Below are 13,934 nucleotides of genomic sequence, written 5' to 3'. Positions count from 1 at the left end.
GTAGTGGCTCTTGGGGGAGAAGGCGAGTTAGAAGACGACATGCTTGCCGCTCGCCAGGACCTTGGCAATGGTGAAAGATTAATTGCTGAGATTATATAAGTGCTAATGGATCTTATCTAGTACACATGAACACAATTTGATCTGATGCGGAATTTAGTGGACAATAGATAATTATACCTCCATTTGGAGAGGCCATCTCGGTAGAGAAATTGAGTCTGAAGTTGATGACGGATTGCAGCAGCGTCTCCAGCACTTCACCGGAGAAACGGCAAGGCCTTCACGTCAATGAGCCACGCTCTCCTGATTGGAAAAGGAGCGATTCTGGGAGAAGACGATGACTAATGTGATGGACTCATGTTTACGTGCATCTGCTCCCTTATATAATGCGCTGACTTTGACTGTGGGACCTCAACCATATTAACATAAATTCGGCCCCCCAATCACGGGTCCAATTGTTAATTGCCATTTAATTGGTATTAACCCCGAAATTAATTAATAAGCCCATATTAACTTATGATAATTAACGTTTTGACCATTTAATCACATAATAATTCCAACAAATGGCTCCCTTTGACGGCAGCGACGGACGCAGGGGCGAGCTGCTGGGTGCTAGATAGAGAGAAAATGGGTGCGTGGTATGTGGAGGCTTGTGCCGGGACAAGAAATGAAAGGTCAAGGCGTTGAGCGATGGGTGGACCTGACTCAAAGAGCTGCGCGTGAGAACAAAGAAAGAGAAAAAAGAGTGCTACGTGAGCGAGCATTATGAGGACATTAATTTTAAATGAACATTTCTTTCCCATGGAAACATTTTTTGGTACAGGCTGACAGTCCCTCATTTTGAAACACATCATTTCTTAGTATTGAATACATTTTTGCTTTCCCCTGGTTCTACATTCTTATGTGTGTACAATTCCTCAGAGATGAGCGGCTTATTTAGCCTATGCGAGAGCTTAGGTTGTAACTTGACCATGAGCAGATTAGTTGATGTTTCACGAGATAATTGTATTTATAGTCCTCATAGTCGTTGGCAACGTCCAATTTGGTCATGGGGATTGCAAAGTGTTTCAATAGGGTTCTGGTACATGAAAATACGTGATCAATATGGTCCTGAGGTTGAAATGTCAGTCCTAGCTCTACATGTTGCATATATACCTTGAATTTCTTTCGTATGCCACGTCAGCCTGGATCCGCTCGTCAGAATGGACTCATACGTCAGTGAGATATTTCTTCTGTATGCCACAAAATCTAGACGATGGGGTTTCGAACCCGATACCTGTGCAGTCCTTTTTATAGGAAATCTATTTAGTGTTTTTTTTAGTGAATACAAATCTATTTAGGTATACACAGTCTTTTTTTCTTTGGGCTGGACGGGTATGTTTTTTTAAAGCTACGGCCCAGCTGTCTTCTTTGTGTTCTGGTTTTTTTGTTCATGTTCATTTTTTTGTGGTCTCCATTTGGGCGAGCGACCTCGTGCGTACCTCCCCTGCACTCACTATGTACAGAATTTTTGAAATTTCAAATATTTTTATTCATGTTTTTTCTTAAAATTGGTAAAAAAATACAAATTGGTGTTAATATTTTTCGAATTTAATTTTTTTCGTCGAATTCTAAAAACCACACCATATTTTTGAAGTTGCGAACATTTTCTAAATTCATGAATTTTTTAAAAAATTCGTAAATATTTTCTGAATTCACGAAAAACATTTTGAAATGGCATACATATTTTTGGAACCCATCAACAATTGTTTTTTGCATAGTCGAACATTTCTTGAAATTCGGGAACAACTTTTGAAATTTAGAAACAGTTTTGTTTGTGACGGACATATTTTGAATTCATGAATATTGTTTTGAAACAGGGAACATTTTCTAAAAATTTAGAAACATTTTTTGTAGACATGAAATTTTATTTTTGAATCATGAACATTTTTCCAATCAATGAACATTTTAGAAAATACTCATGAACATTTCATAAATTCATGAGTTTTTTTAAAAGGCATCGACACGTATATAATAAATAATGCTTCCCCATATTTAATAATAATGTTTTTTCCTTTTATTTCTTTTTGGCCGACTGACATATGGCCCTATACAGACATGTCCTAAGCTGACACGTGTCACCTACAGAAATATAAGACACGTATGCAGCGTGTAGAGTCAGAACTGACGTTTCAACCTCTGGACTATATTGATCACATATTTTCATGTGCCGGGAACGTATTGGAGCACTTTGCAACCTCCAGGATCAAGTTGGACGTCGCCAACAACTACGAGGACTATAGATGCAATTATCGCATGTTTCACCCACGAAGTAGGAAAGGTGCAAAATATTTATAACCACCCGGGTAAGGAAGGGGACAATAGGCTGGATCTTTAATCACCGAATTTCCTTCTCGCAAAAAAATAATAATCACCGAATTCCCCATACATATAGTCCTTTTTAAACTGATTTACAAAATCATTAGAAAAGGAAAAGATAAGGTATCTTTTCATGGGCAGCGAGCAAACATCCTTGCTAAGGAACATGGGCACATCAAGTTCTATTCCTATGTACCTAGAGACTCATCCCACTATCCTATTTATATTAACAATAGTCTATCCAAATCAGCGCATCCTGCCACATTAGCAACTGCCGCCTTGCACGCATTGATCCGTTACGAAACACAAGAGCGTGCATTATGTTAGTACCACAATCTTTCACCCACGTGGGTTAGCTCAAAATCACTAATTGAGTAGTACTTATTGCAAATATCATCCCAGCTTCCCAGGTTGTGATAAGTGACGTGCTGCATGTGCGATGCTACTGCATGTGTGTCAGTTATCGCAACCTGTGAGTTTTCGTTTTTTTTCGTAGATCCGTTTATTGAAAATGTTTTATCTCTTGAACCGTGTGTTCAAATCTAGAACCATTTTTATCGTTCAATTCCTCGCACCAAGATCTTTAAAACTAGATTCCATGTTGATATATTTTGATAAAGTTTTTTTCACGAAAAAAGAAGATGAAAAAACTAAATCGGGAGCACGGTTTTTTTTCGTTCCAAAAGAGGCACGGCCGTGCCTCTCGCGGAAGGAAAAAAAGAAAAAGAAAATAAAATGCGTATTTTTTTTGTTTCCGAGGAAGCACGGCCGTGCCTCTCGCGAAAGCACAACTATGCCACTCGTGGAAGCAAAACCGTGCCTCTCGCGAAAGAAAAAAAACAGAAAACACGTTTTTTTCGTTTCCGAGAGGCACGGTCGTGCCTCTTGCTAAAGCACAACCGTGCTTCTCACAGAAGAAAAAGAAAAGAAAACACGTTTTTTCGTTTCCGAGAGACACGAACGTAGGGATGAAAATGAAGTGGAAACTTTCCGCTTTTCCGGAAGAAAATTGAAAACAGACAGGAAATATGAAAACGGAAATGGAAATTTGCAAAACAGAAGTAGAAATGGAATTTTTTTTATATTGAAACGGAAACAAAACGGAACAGTGTTTTCCGGTGGAACAAACATGAAAACGGAACTTTCCATTTCCGTGAATATGGAATTTTTGTGTTTACTATAGGCTTATGGCTCCTCTGTAGCCCAACCACCAAACAACACACAATGACACAATGAACATAATGATCATTTGAACCCTAGCTTGTACTACTACACTCGTATTCAACTAGACCCTATATGCAATTGTCCAATACTACTGCAATACTGTGCTAAGTTGCTAACATAATCATATTATTTTTTAGCCATGTTACCAATTCATTAAATTTGTTTGTTTTTGTGTGCATTTCTCTACGATTTAAGGGGGTTTTAAATTCCGGGAAACGTCTACTTCTGTTTCCGTGTCCGCTTTGTGTTCCCTCCGCCTTTGTTTCCGATAGTACCTGTTTTCGTTTTCATTTCCGGGATTTCCGTATTTGTTTCCACTTCTGCAAACAAATATGATAGCACTCAGTTCCGTCTGTTTTCGCTCCGTTTTCATCCGTACACGGCCGTTACTCTCGCGAAAGCATAACCGTGTCTCTCGCAGAAGCAAAACCGTGCCTCTTGCGAAAGGAAAAAAAACAGAAAATGTGATTTTTTTTCATTTCCGAGAGGCACGGTCGTGACCCTCGCGAAAGCAAAACTGTGCCTCTCGCGGAAGAAAAAAACACGTTTTTTCATGGAATTTTTTTCCAAATTCTTTTATCCAAAAACTAAGGAAGACCGGTGAAAAACCAAAACGTAAAAGAAACCCGGGAAAAAAACATTTTAAAAGCCGAAAACGCGTGCGAAAAATAAAAAAAATAAAATCCAGAGGAAGACGTCCAGAGCGCGACACGTGATGGATGGCTGAGAGCGCGTCAAGTGATGCTGATCGTTGTTAGGCTCTCAAGGAGCACTCGTCACCTAGTTACTCCTGAGTTAGCTTGCACCTGGGTTGCACGAAGCCTCTTATTAGTACGTGGGCTGTAGCGGTCTTCTTCTTCAAGCGTTGCAGCGCCTTTCAATGAACGATTCTACCAGAGAAAAAGATAAGAAAATAGCCCATCTAACCATCGCACTAACCCGGTCACGGTTCATCTTTCTCCACTACGACTCTTATCGCCGCAACTATCTCTTCGTGTCCGCCTACCATTCCCGAATAGCACTCTGTTGCCCTTCCACTTGATTTATTCATTCTCATCACGACATTCAATTCAATTTTGGTTACATTCACTCACCACCACAAAGGAGCAACGTTTAACTTACGTTCCTCAATCCCTTTTATTCATGAAGTTCCTCGACCCAAGCAACACCTCTTTAGACCATTCTGCAGTTTTTGTTTTTCTTTGTTTTTAGGTTTTTCTTTTCGTTTTACAGGTTATTTCATTTCTTTATCGGCTTTCACTAGTTTTTTCATTTCTTCACTTTTCTTTGCCTTTTTTGTTTCTTTCTTGGTTTTTATTGATTTCTTGCTTTTCTTTAATATTTTCTTCGCTCTTTCTTGGTTTTTATCGATTTTCTTTGTCATTCTTTCTTTTTCTCGGTTTTGATTGTTTCCCATTCTCATGCACAGGTTCCTTTTTCCTTTCTTTTTCTTTGTTTCCTTTTCGGTTTTTATTGGTTTTGTTTTTTGGTCTTTTCTTTCTTTTTTTGGTACTCCCTCCATTCCACAATGTAGTGCTTCCTCAATCCCCGTGCTTCAACTTTGACCGTAAATTTAACTATTAAGACCGATTGCGGTGGGGGCAAAAGTTATATCAGTGAATTCGTATTCGAAAGAAGTTTTTAATTATGTAACTTTTTCTCCCACCTCAATCGGTCTCGTTCGTTAAATTTATGGTCAAAGTTCGACCTCGGGAAGCGGGACGCACTATATTTTGGAATGGAGGGAGTATAGAATAGGAGCATTTTTATACTCATTAAATATTTTATTCAAATACATGAAACTTTTTTTGTGTACACCTTGAACACTGTTTCAAATTCATCATTAACATTTTTTAAACATATTTTGGTGATGTCAACTTTATTATATGCATTCAACATTTTCGTGTACACCAGGAACTTTTTATACATGTTAATTATTTTTCAGATACATGCTTAGCATTTTTTTAAATACTACTTTTTATGTACACAATGTACATTTTGTATATATCAGGAACTTTTTTAAGACATATTTAACCTTTTAAATATTTGATTAATTTTTTTATACACGGTCACAATTTTATAAAATTTATGGTTTTATTTCCAATTTTTTAAATATACGTTCTACACATTGTTTAACACATTTAAATTTTGTAAATACATGAACATTTTATCATATGTATGTTTTGATGACTGCTTTTTTCACACACCTTATACATTTTCCATATACATTTGAAACATTTTTTATACACGTTTAACATTTTTAAAGTGCATTATTAATATATTTTAAACACATGTTTTTGAACATTTATTGTTCGAATATGTGTTAAATATGTTTTTCTAATATGTCTTGATTTCCCCCAGATGTTTTCAACATTTTTCTTAATGTTGCACCAGCACTTTTGTAACACCGCACAAACATTTTTTCAATCCTAAGTATTTTTCCAAATATATAGATAAATAAATAACTATATATATATCAAAAAAAGAAAAAAAATGAGATAGAGGAACGAACTATGGAAGCAAACAAATGAAATATGAAATGAACTATCAGTCTTACCTGGCTGCCCCATTCTCACGTTGCTTAAAGCTAGGGGACGCTTTATCTCGCTTCAAGCGAGACAAAGGCGCACTCGTCACCTAGCGCGTTGTCCGCCATTTTCCTTTTTCTTTTTGAGGCAAGGCTATGATCCTGAGGCTTGGGCCAGTTTTTTTCGTGCAGGATTCTGCAGAATCACGATTCTGCATAATTTATCCCAGAATCATGACTCTGCAAAATTTCTCCCAGAATCTACTTCCCATAGAATCTGTCGTCGAGTTCTATTCTGAGATTGCAATTTGAGAGTGTGGAATGAGTGTGTGTGCTTAAATGTCTGTACTACCCTTAGACAAAAACTATTTGATGAATGGTTAACACTGTTGTTTCGAATAGTATCTTATTGAATATGAGCACGAAAGTGATTTACAAATATCATAAAGCGCTAAATATTACAATTAGAATGGTTTTAAAGTTTTGTTTGTAACAAAAGTGGATGAACTAAATAGAACATGAATAATCTCAATATACGAGACTACCAGCAATAGCATCACGTATTGCGGTCATGGTACCATCATCTTCTCGTGGCAGAGCGTTGGCACCTGTAAAACAAGAATGGAGGTTGCACATATGCATCATTGTTATACTTGTCAAAAGACTCATCATGTAACTTGCTAGCATTAATCCAATTGTGGACATATATACGTGCAATGACAATCATCTTGTGGGTCTCTGGCTTGTACCCTGGTATGTCTCCGAGAATTTGTCATTTCGTCTTGAGAACACCAAATGCTCTTTCGATGATATTTCACAAAGAGAATGCTGATGGTTGAAAGTCTCATGTATCCCCACCGACGGGTGTTGTTAGAAATCTGGTACATGGTATTGTTGCCCTTTGTATCGTGCTAGATATCCAACCCTGTTTGGATATCTAAAGTACACAATGTAATATTTATCTACAGTGGGACAACAAAAGACATTAGAAATTTACGACATACCATCCTGTATATAACAATATGGACATACAAGAGATTACCTATGGGGGTTGTGGAAAATGATCATAACAAACTATATCATCGCTCCATACATGTGTGTCATGAACATATCTGAGCCATCCAGGAACAACAAACGTGAACCTCATATCAAATCAATACATTTTCACTTGTATAACCTTTCCTATTCCTGTGTTGGAGCTCCAACTCATTGGTTACAACCACTTCAATGTGTGCTCCATCTATGGCTCGATAGCATGTTGGAAATAAGGCCAATATTTTTTGTAAGCATTGGGTGAGGTTCAAAAAAAGTTGGATCAATTGGTCTAATGTAATCATCACCCATAGTGGTCTGACATGTACCCACAAAATCAAGTTCTTTTCCCTCAAGATTTTTCAGACCGAGATTTTTCATAATCTGCTCAAAAGAACCGGGCCTTATAGTATGCTCATCGATGAAAAAGATAGTCTCTGGTTTGGGCTGTGCCAGGTCACTGCGATGCTCGGGCTGGGCCTCTTTTCGCCAAAACTGGCCCAGTAGATTGCTTTGGGACCCGAGCCGAGCCCAACCATGTTCCGTTTCATTTATAGCAGAGGCAGAGGATTTGTACCCTGGTATGCCTTCGAGAATTTGCCAATTCGTCTTGAGAACACTAAGTGCTCTTTCAATGACATTTCGCAAAGAAGAATGACGATGGTTTGATGTCTCATGTCTCCCCACCGATGGGTGCTGTTAGATATCCGACCCCTCTTTGGATATCCGAAGTACACAATGTAATATTTATCTACAGTGGGACAACAAAAGACATTAGAAATTTATAACATGCCATCATGTATACAACAATATGGACATACAAGATATTACCTGTGGGGGTTGTGGAAAATGATCATAACGAACTATATCGTCGCAAAAAGTATGTTTCTAATCTCGAGCCAAATGCTCCTACCATGAACAATAAAACCGTAAAAAATAGATTTTTTTTCAAAACATTCTGATTTTTCTTGGCAAACTTTAAGAAATGTTTGAAGTGCATTCAAATTATGATCACGAAATCACATTGGAGCAAGTCGTGGCGAAAAACAAAACAAAATCGTAGCTAAAAAATGCGTTTGGAAGTAACATTTTTAGAGTACCGGTTTTGTTTTTTTACCACGCCTTGCACAGATGTAATTTTGTGATGAATTTTTACATGCACTCCAAAAATTCTTTAAAGTCTGTCACACAAAAAAATAGAATTTTAATAATTTTTTAATTTTTTAATTTACTATTCATGCAGGAGCATTTGAGCTCGAGCTTAAAAACTCCACATCCTATCATCGCTCCATACATGTGTGTCATGAACAGATCTGAGCCATCCAAGAACAACAAACGTGAACCTCATATCAAAATCACAACATTTTCACTTGTGTAACCTTTCCTATTCCTGTGTTGGAGCTCCAACTCATTGGTCACAACCACTTGAATGTGTTCTCCATCTATGGCTCCAATAGCATGTTCGAAAAGAAGGCCAAAACTTTTCTTCTAAGTATTGGGTGAGGTCGAAAGAAAGTTGGATCAATTGGTGTAATGTAATCATCGGCCATGCGGTTTACACACTTCAAAATCTCATGAAACTTTTTGTTAATGATAGAATGACTACGTGCGAACCGATCTGTGACATTGTCAGTGGTCAGACATGTACCCACCCCCCCCTCACAAAATCGAGTTAGTTTCGCTCAAGATTTTCGATAATCTGCTCAAAAGAACTGGGCCTTATAGTTTTTTTTTGAGACAACTGGGCCTTATAGTATGCTCATCGACGAAAACGACAGTCTCTGGTTTGGGCTGTGCCAGGTCACTGCGATGCTCGGGCCGGGCCTCTTTCCGCCAAGACTGGCCCAGTAGACTGCTCGGGGACCCGAGCCGAGCCCAACCACGTCCCGTTTCGTCTACAGCAGAGGCCGAGGACGCGGTGCTCTCACTTGGCTTCGCGGGAGGGGAGGGAGACGTCGTCGTCGTCGTCGGCGTCGGTTGCGTCTCCACTCCGCAGGTTAGCCGCCGGCCTACTCCTCCCCCCACCTAGGGTTTGGTGCTTCATCAACCAGAGCTGTCGTTGTTCCTCACAGGAGCCGCAGCCGCAGGCACCGCCGCCTCCCTCCTCCTCTCCGGCGAGCTCAGCGCGGCGGCCCCCCTCGCCGCGGAATCCGCTGCTCGTCCCGCTTCCGCACGTCCGCAGGTCCAGGTGAGAAGCACGCCCCCCCTCCTTCCCCCTCCCCTCCCGCAGCAGCAGAGGGCACGCATTTTCGGCTGGGTACCGTACGCTCCAGGGTGAATGTTCGGATTTGGGATCGGAATTTTTTCCGGGAAAGTTGTGAGCTGAATCAGCGAGCCGGCTGTTCTTAGTTATTCGTGTGATTTTATAAATGTCTGTACTCGAGGAAGGGGAGGGTTCAGCAAGGGGATTTGGATGGGGAGGGTTCGGCAAGGAGCCTGATTGCTGCTTAGTGCTCTAGATGGTGATCTTCTTACTAAGTGGCATGTAATGTCACTTGACATGTTTCTATTGCGTTGCTTAGCCCATGACATTGCTGTAGCATGAGTTCTGCTGTGTGATGTTCCTTCTACGATGACAGATTCTGTCTGTCCATGCATTTGTAACTGAATCACCTGCTGATGTCAAGATTCGTTTGCTATAATATATAGTTACTCACGTTCCTACTTGCTGGTATGGTTCATGAATGCTTCCTAATGGTGCCAATCCTTATAATTTTCCTAGTCTGTGCGAAAAATTGGTTGCTGACCCATTATGTAGATATATCTCACCTTGCTGGTGTCAATATTCAGTTGCTTCCACAAAGTTAATTGTTCAAGTACTAGTTGGTTCCTGCTCTAAACCATTTGTAATCATGTCACCTGCTGATGTTGAGATTCATATGTTATAATGTATAGATTACTTGAGTTCTTAGTTATTGGTGTGATTCATGAATGCTTGTTTATGGCGCCATGGCTGTATTTGTTTCTTAGTTCATACCAAGCAGATATGGCAAATGATTAGTTGAGCTCTGGTGATTTTCTTAGTGAGTAGTATGCAATTTCACTTGACCTGCTTCTAGTGTGTTGCTTAGCCCAATCTGTGTGCAACCCGTAAGGGCTTCTCCTCGCCTCGCCCCTTCACCAAGCAGAGTTCGCATTTCATCCATAGTGTATTTCATGAACAATTGTTTTTAGATGGATGCACTGGAGAGAAGTATGAGGTTATACTTATGATCGCTGAGTAGATTTTAGTATATAATTGTTTCAGCAAAAGCGAACCCACCATGGGTCAAGGTCCGTCTCTGAGCCATGAGAATAGCTCGATCGAATATGCTGCGGGATCTAGTAAAGGATCAAACTCAAAAGTTGAAAACGTTGTGAGTATTGCACCATTTCGCACCAGTCTAGTAAAATGCTGTGAGCGATGAAGTAATGTGGTGAAATCCTAACTTTAGTTTTCTCCCTTACTTTTTCAGCATTGCACTATCCTTGATTTAGATGGCTCCAGCTCCACATCATTCTTCGGTGTTTATGATGGCCATGGAGGTTTGATTATGATTTCTGACCTTGTTACAACAATTCTGAATCTTCAATCTGTAGCATAATCATTGTTTCCAGATTTGAATTGTGCATTGAGTAATGTCTTGGAGTTTCATTTTTTTTAGCAAGTGTTGTGATTTGTGACGAATAATCCGAACATTCCTTTTGATCTCTTTTTCTCTGATAGAGGGGAAGGGTCATGGATGTATAAAAGATTCTCACTATGTTGTGTGTACCATTTCTTTCAAGTGATATATTGAAGGAAATTCAGCTAGTCATGTTCATTACATTCTTTTGGATATAAGCTTCTAGCGCATTATATTGGTTTTGCATTCTTGTTATGAAAATGCCAGATTGAGCTATGCATTTTGTGTTTCAGGAGCTGATGTAGCATTGTATTGCGCTAACAACTTCCATAGAGTGCTGGTAAACGATGGAGATTATAAGGATAATTTGGATGTGGCACTGAAGCGTGCGTTTACCAGGTTATTTAACAATCATGTAGTCAACATTCAGGCTGCATAACTGTTCTCCTTTGTTGGAGGCAGTGAAATACATAACATTGCTACTTCTTAATTTGTAACATTGTTCCTTCTTTATTTGTAACATTCATGGATATTATAAGGATAATCTGGATGAGGCACTGAAATCTGTAACATTGTTCCTTCTTAATTTGTTGTAGAATGGACGAGCAACTGGACCAAAATGATGACTGGAGGACATTGGCGAACCCTCCTGGTGTCGGTGTCAAATTGCTATGTTTTCCCAGCACCGCCCCTCGTGTCCAGGTTTGGTTTCTTCCATGATTATCAAGTAATTCTGCAAGATTGAGTTTTGAAGAAGTTGATTAGGATTCTATCTTTTGGATAATATGCATGCTGTTATTCATATAAATGGACTGGAAGGGATCAATTGCTGTAATAGGATTATGAAGGCTCTACTTTACCTATTTAAGATGTGAATCTGAGTTGGAAGTGGTATGTATATGGAGGCTTTACTCCTTTACCTAACTTCTAAGTTGGAAGTTAGAATAGTTAGTTGTGCCCAGTTTACCGAGTTAAAGACAAATTCTCTAAGTTCTCGGTTTTTTTTTGAGCCCTTAAGGACTGTATAAAAACTCCTACAGTTGTATATTAATAACAAAGGGGTAAAATACAATTACATTGTTACAATATGTACAGAGCATGACTATTTGCCTATCCCATAGATTCAAAGGCACTAGTATGAGAGTCTAGGAGTAGGGAATTGGGGCAGGAAAGATCCACAAAGTAGGAGTAGAACTAGTGAATGTCGTGGACTAGGGAGAGAATGAAATTCCAAAGTTCCATCCTAAACTCTTCTTGGTTATTACACCTCGGTTGTTTTATCATACTGCCAAAATTTAGGTATGACATGAGAAATAACTATTTCATGAGTTCGAATTACTCATCTGTTTGATTTGCTCTTATATTGAAGGGAACTCCATACATGGAAGGGAGCACAGCATGCGTGGTTCTCATTAGAGGAAACCAGATCATTCTTGGGAATGTTGGCGACTCTTGTTGTGTACTCTCAAGGGATGATAGTCGGCAGGTATAGTGACAGTTTCATTATCAAATTTCTAATACTTAATTGTCCAACTCTTTCTCATGAGAAATGTTTTCAATGAGTATCTAAGAACTCTTCGTATTTCAATTAATCTAAAGGCAACTGAGTTATCGACCAACCACACGCCAGAAAATCAGGATGAAAGGAACAGAATTAAAACTGCTGGAGGGCAACTACTCAACGTAGGTGGCGCTGATCTTGTTAATGGGATACTTCCTTTGACAAGAGCTATTGGTATAGACTTACTTGATTTTCTTTTTGGTCGGTTGCATAATTGCATTAGTTTCACTGCACTGACATTTTGCATACTTGCATTTCAGGTACCTTCCGTTTCAAGCCACCTTCTGCAGGACATATTGTGACATGTATTCCAGACATGCACATTGTAAGTTTGTTGTTTAAAGGTGTTCGTGGAGTATAAAAACTTGTTTCCATGGGTGTGTTATAATGGGAATCAAATTTTTTTGCTAGGCGGACATCACTCATGATACCAAGTATCTTCTTATAGCAAATCGCGCATTCTGGTTAGTCCCCTGCTAAAATAAGTGGTTACTTGAAATGTGTGCTTTATTCATCTTGCAAGAGCTTAATTAATAATCTTATCAGTTCATAAAACATTCACACCAATAAGATCATCTGAAGTTGTGGAATAACATATCTTGTGCCGTAGTATTCTACTCAGCTGGGGGAATGCTTTCAGACATCATTTATATTGCTCTTAATGCTAAAACATTGGACTTTTTTGTTCCCCTCCCCCTTTCAGGGATACCACTCCTATATCAAGTGAGATGGCTGTCAAGTATTTGAGGCAGTATTCTGTAAGCCCTTTTTTACTCATTCATTTTTGCTGTTGTTAATTGATGTGGCTTATGCCTAACAAATATGTTGTGTCAACACAGGGGAGCTATAGTGTTGCTAGCATGTGCGATAAGCTTCTGAATCTTTGCCGCAACCCGGTGGACAACTTGACGCTGATACTGGTTTACTTCAAGCCGAGTGCCAGGCTCCCACGTCCGGTCCCGCCTGCTCCCACCAACTTGCCCGTGCCCGTGGTTGGCTAGCGAGCTGCACGTAGGGAGCTCTGAGTGGAGTCTTGATCGAGAGGATAGAGGGAGCTCATGGGCCTGGAAGTTCTGCAGTGCTATATGTTTCATGTCTTGATGTGATGCCATACGAGAATGATGATAACATGGCGTAGGTACGAGTTGTTCAGCTTACACTAGTACTGATTGGTGCATGCTTACTGAGATCTGTTTAAGAGATTTTGCTTTGGAGTTGGGTTCTTCACGCGCTTAGTTTTCCGCGTTTGACCTGATACTGTAGTTTCTAAGAATTCCTATGTGTTGCAGAGTACTATGCCTTTCTGAATCTGAATCGCACTGAATTCTTGTTTCTGTAGATCGACTAGTGCTTCTGTAGTTGCTCACCGCCTTCAGAATTCTTGTTTGCTATTCTATATATTAACCCCAGCCTAGTGTAAGTAACAAAACTAGAATCCATCAGCAATGCCAAATGAAGATCATTTACTTACTCGTAGAGCTCTAGAGCACGTCATCTTTTTAACGAGTATATTGCTTAAAACCATCACAATTTGTGGCTAGTGTAACAGGTTGCCACCTACAAATAACCACCAACTCTGCGGGAGTTAAATGGAACCACACGATTGACTGAAAACCACCACTTTACTTTC

The 13,934-nt window shown here is 39.5% G+C and overlaps 1 protein-coding gene across 2 annotated transcripts; it reads left to right on the top strand.

Moving 5' to 3' along the window:
• The first annotated feature begins 9,032 nt into the window (after positions 1–9,032).
• On the top strand, positions 9,033–13,642 carry LOC125515132 (probable protein phosphatase 2C 21). 2 transcript variants are annotated; one of them, XM_048680569.1, is made up of 12 exons: positions 9,033–9,134; positions 9,211–9,326; positions 10,386–10,494; positions 10,594–10,663; positions 11,037–11,142; positions 11,340–11,445; positions 12,113–12,229; positions 12,343–12,478; positions 12,565–12,629; positions 12,716–12,768; positions 13,008–13,062; positions 13,144–13,642. In XM_048680569.1, the coding sequence occupies exons 3-12, from the start codon at positions 10,402–10,404 to the stop codon at positions 13,303–13,305; spliced, it is 963 nt and encodes a 320-aa protein (XP_048536526.1). In that variant the 5' UTR covers positions 9,033–9,134; positions 9,211–9,326; positions 10,386–10,401; the 3' UTR covers positions 13,306–13,642. The 2 variants fall into 2 exon arrangements, with proteins under 2 accessions (XP_048536526.1, XP_048536527.1); XM_048680570.1 differs by having other exon boundaries at positions 10,370–10,494.
• Positions 13,643–13,934: the final 292 nt, after the last annotated feature.

The sequence above is a fragment of the Triticum urartu genome, chromosome 6 (genome assembly GCF_003073215.2).
Source record: "Triticum urartu cultivar G1812 chromosome 6, Tu2.1, whole genome shotgun sequence".
NCBI classification, from domain to species: Eukaryota; Viridiplantae; Streptophyta; class Magnoliopsida; order Poales; family Poaceae; genus Triticum; species Triticum urartu.
This window is presented reverse-complemented; position numbering and strand designations above follow the sequence as displayed.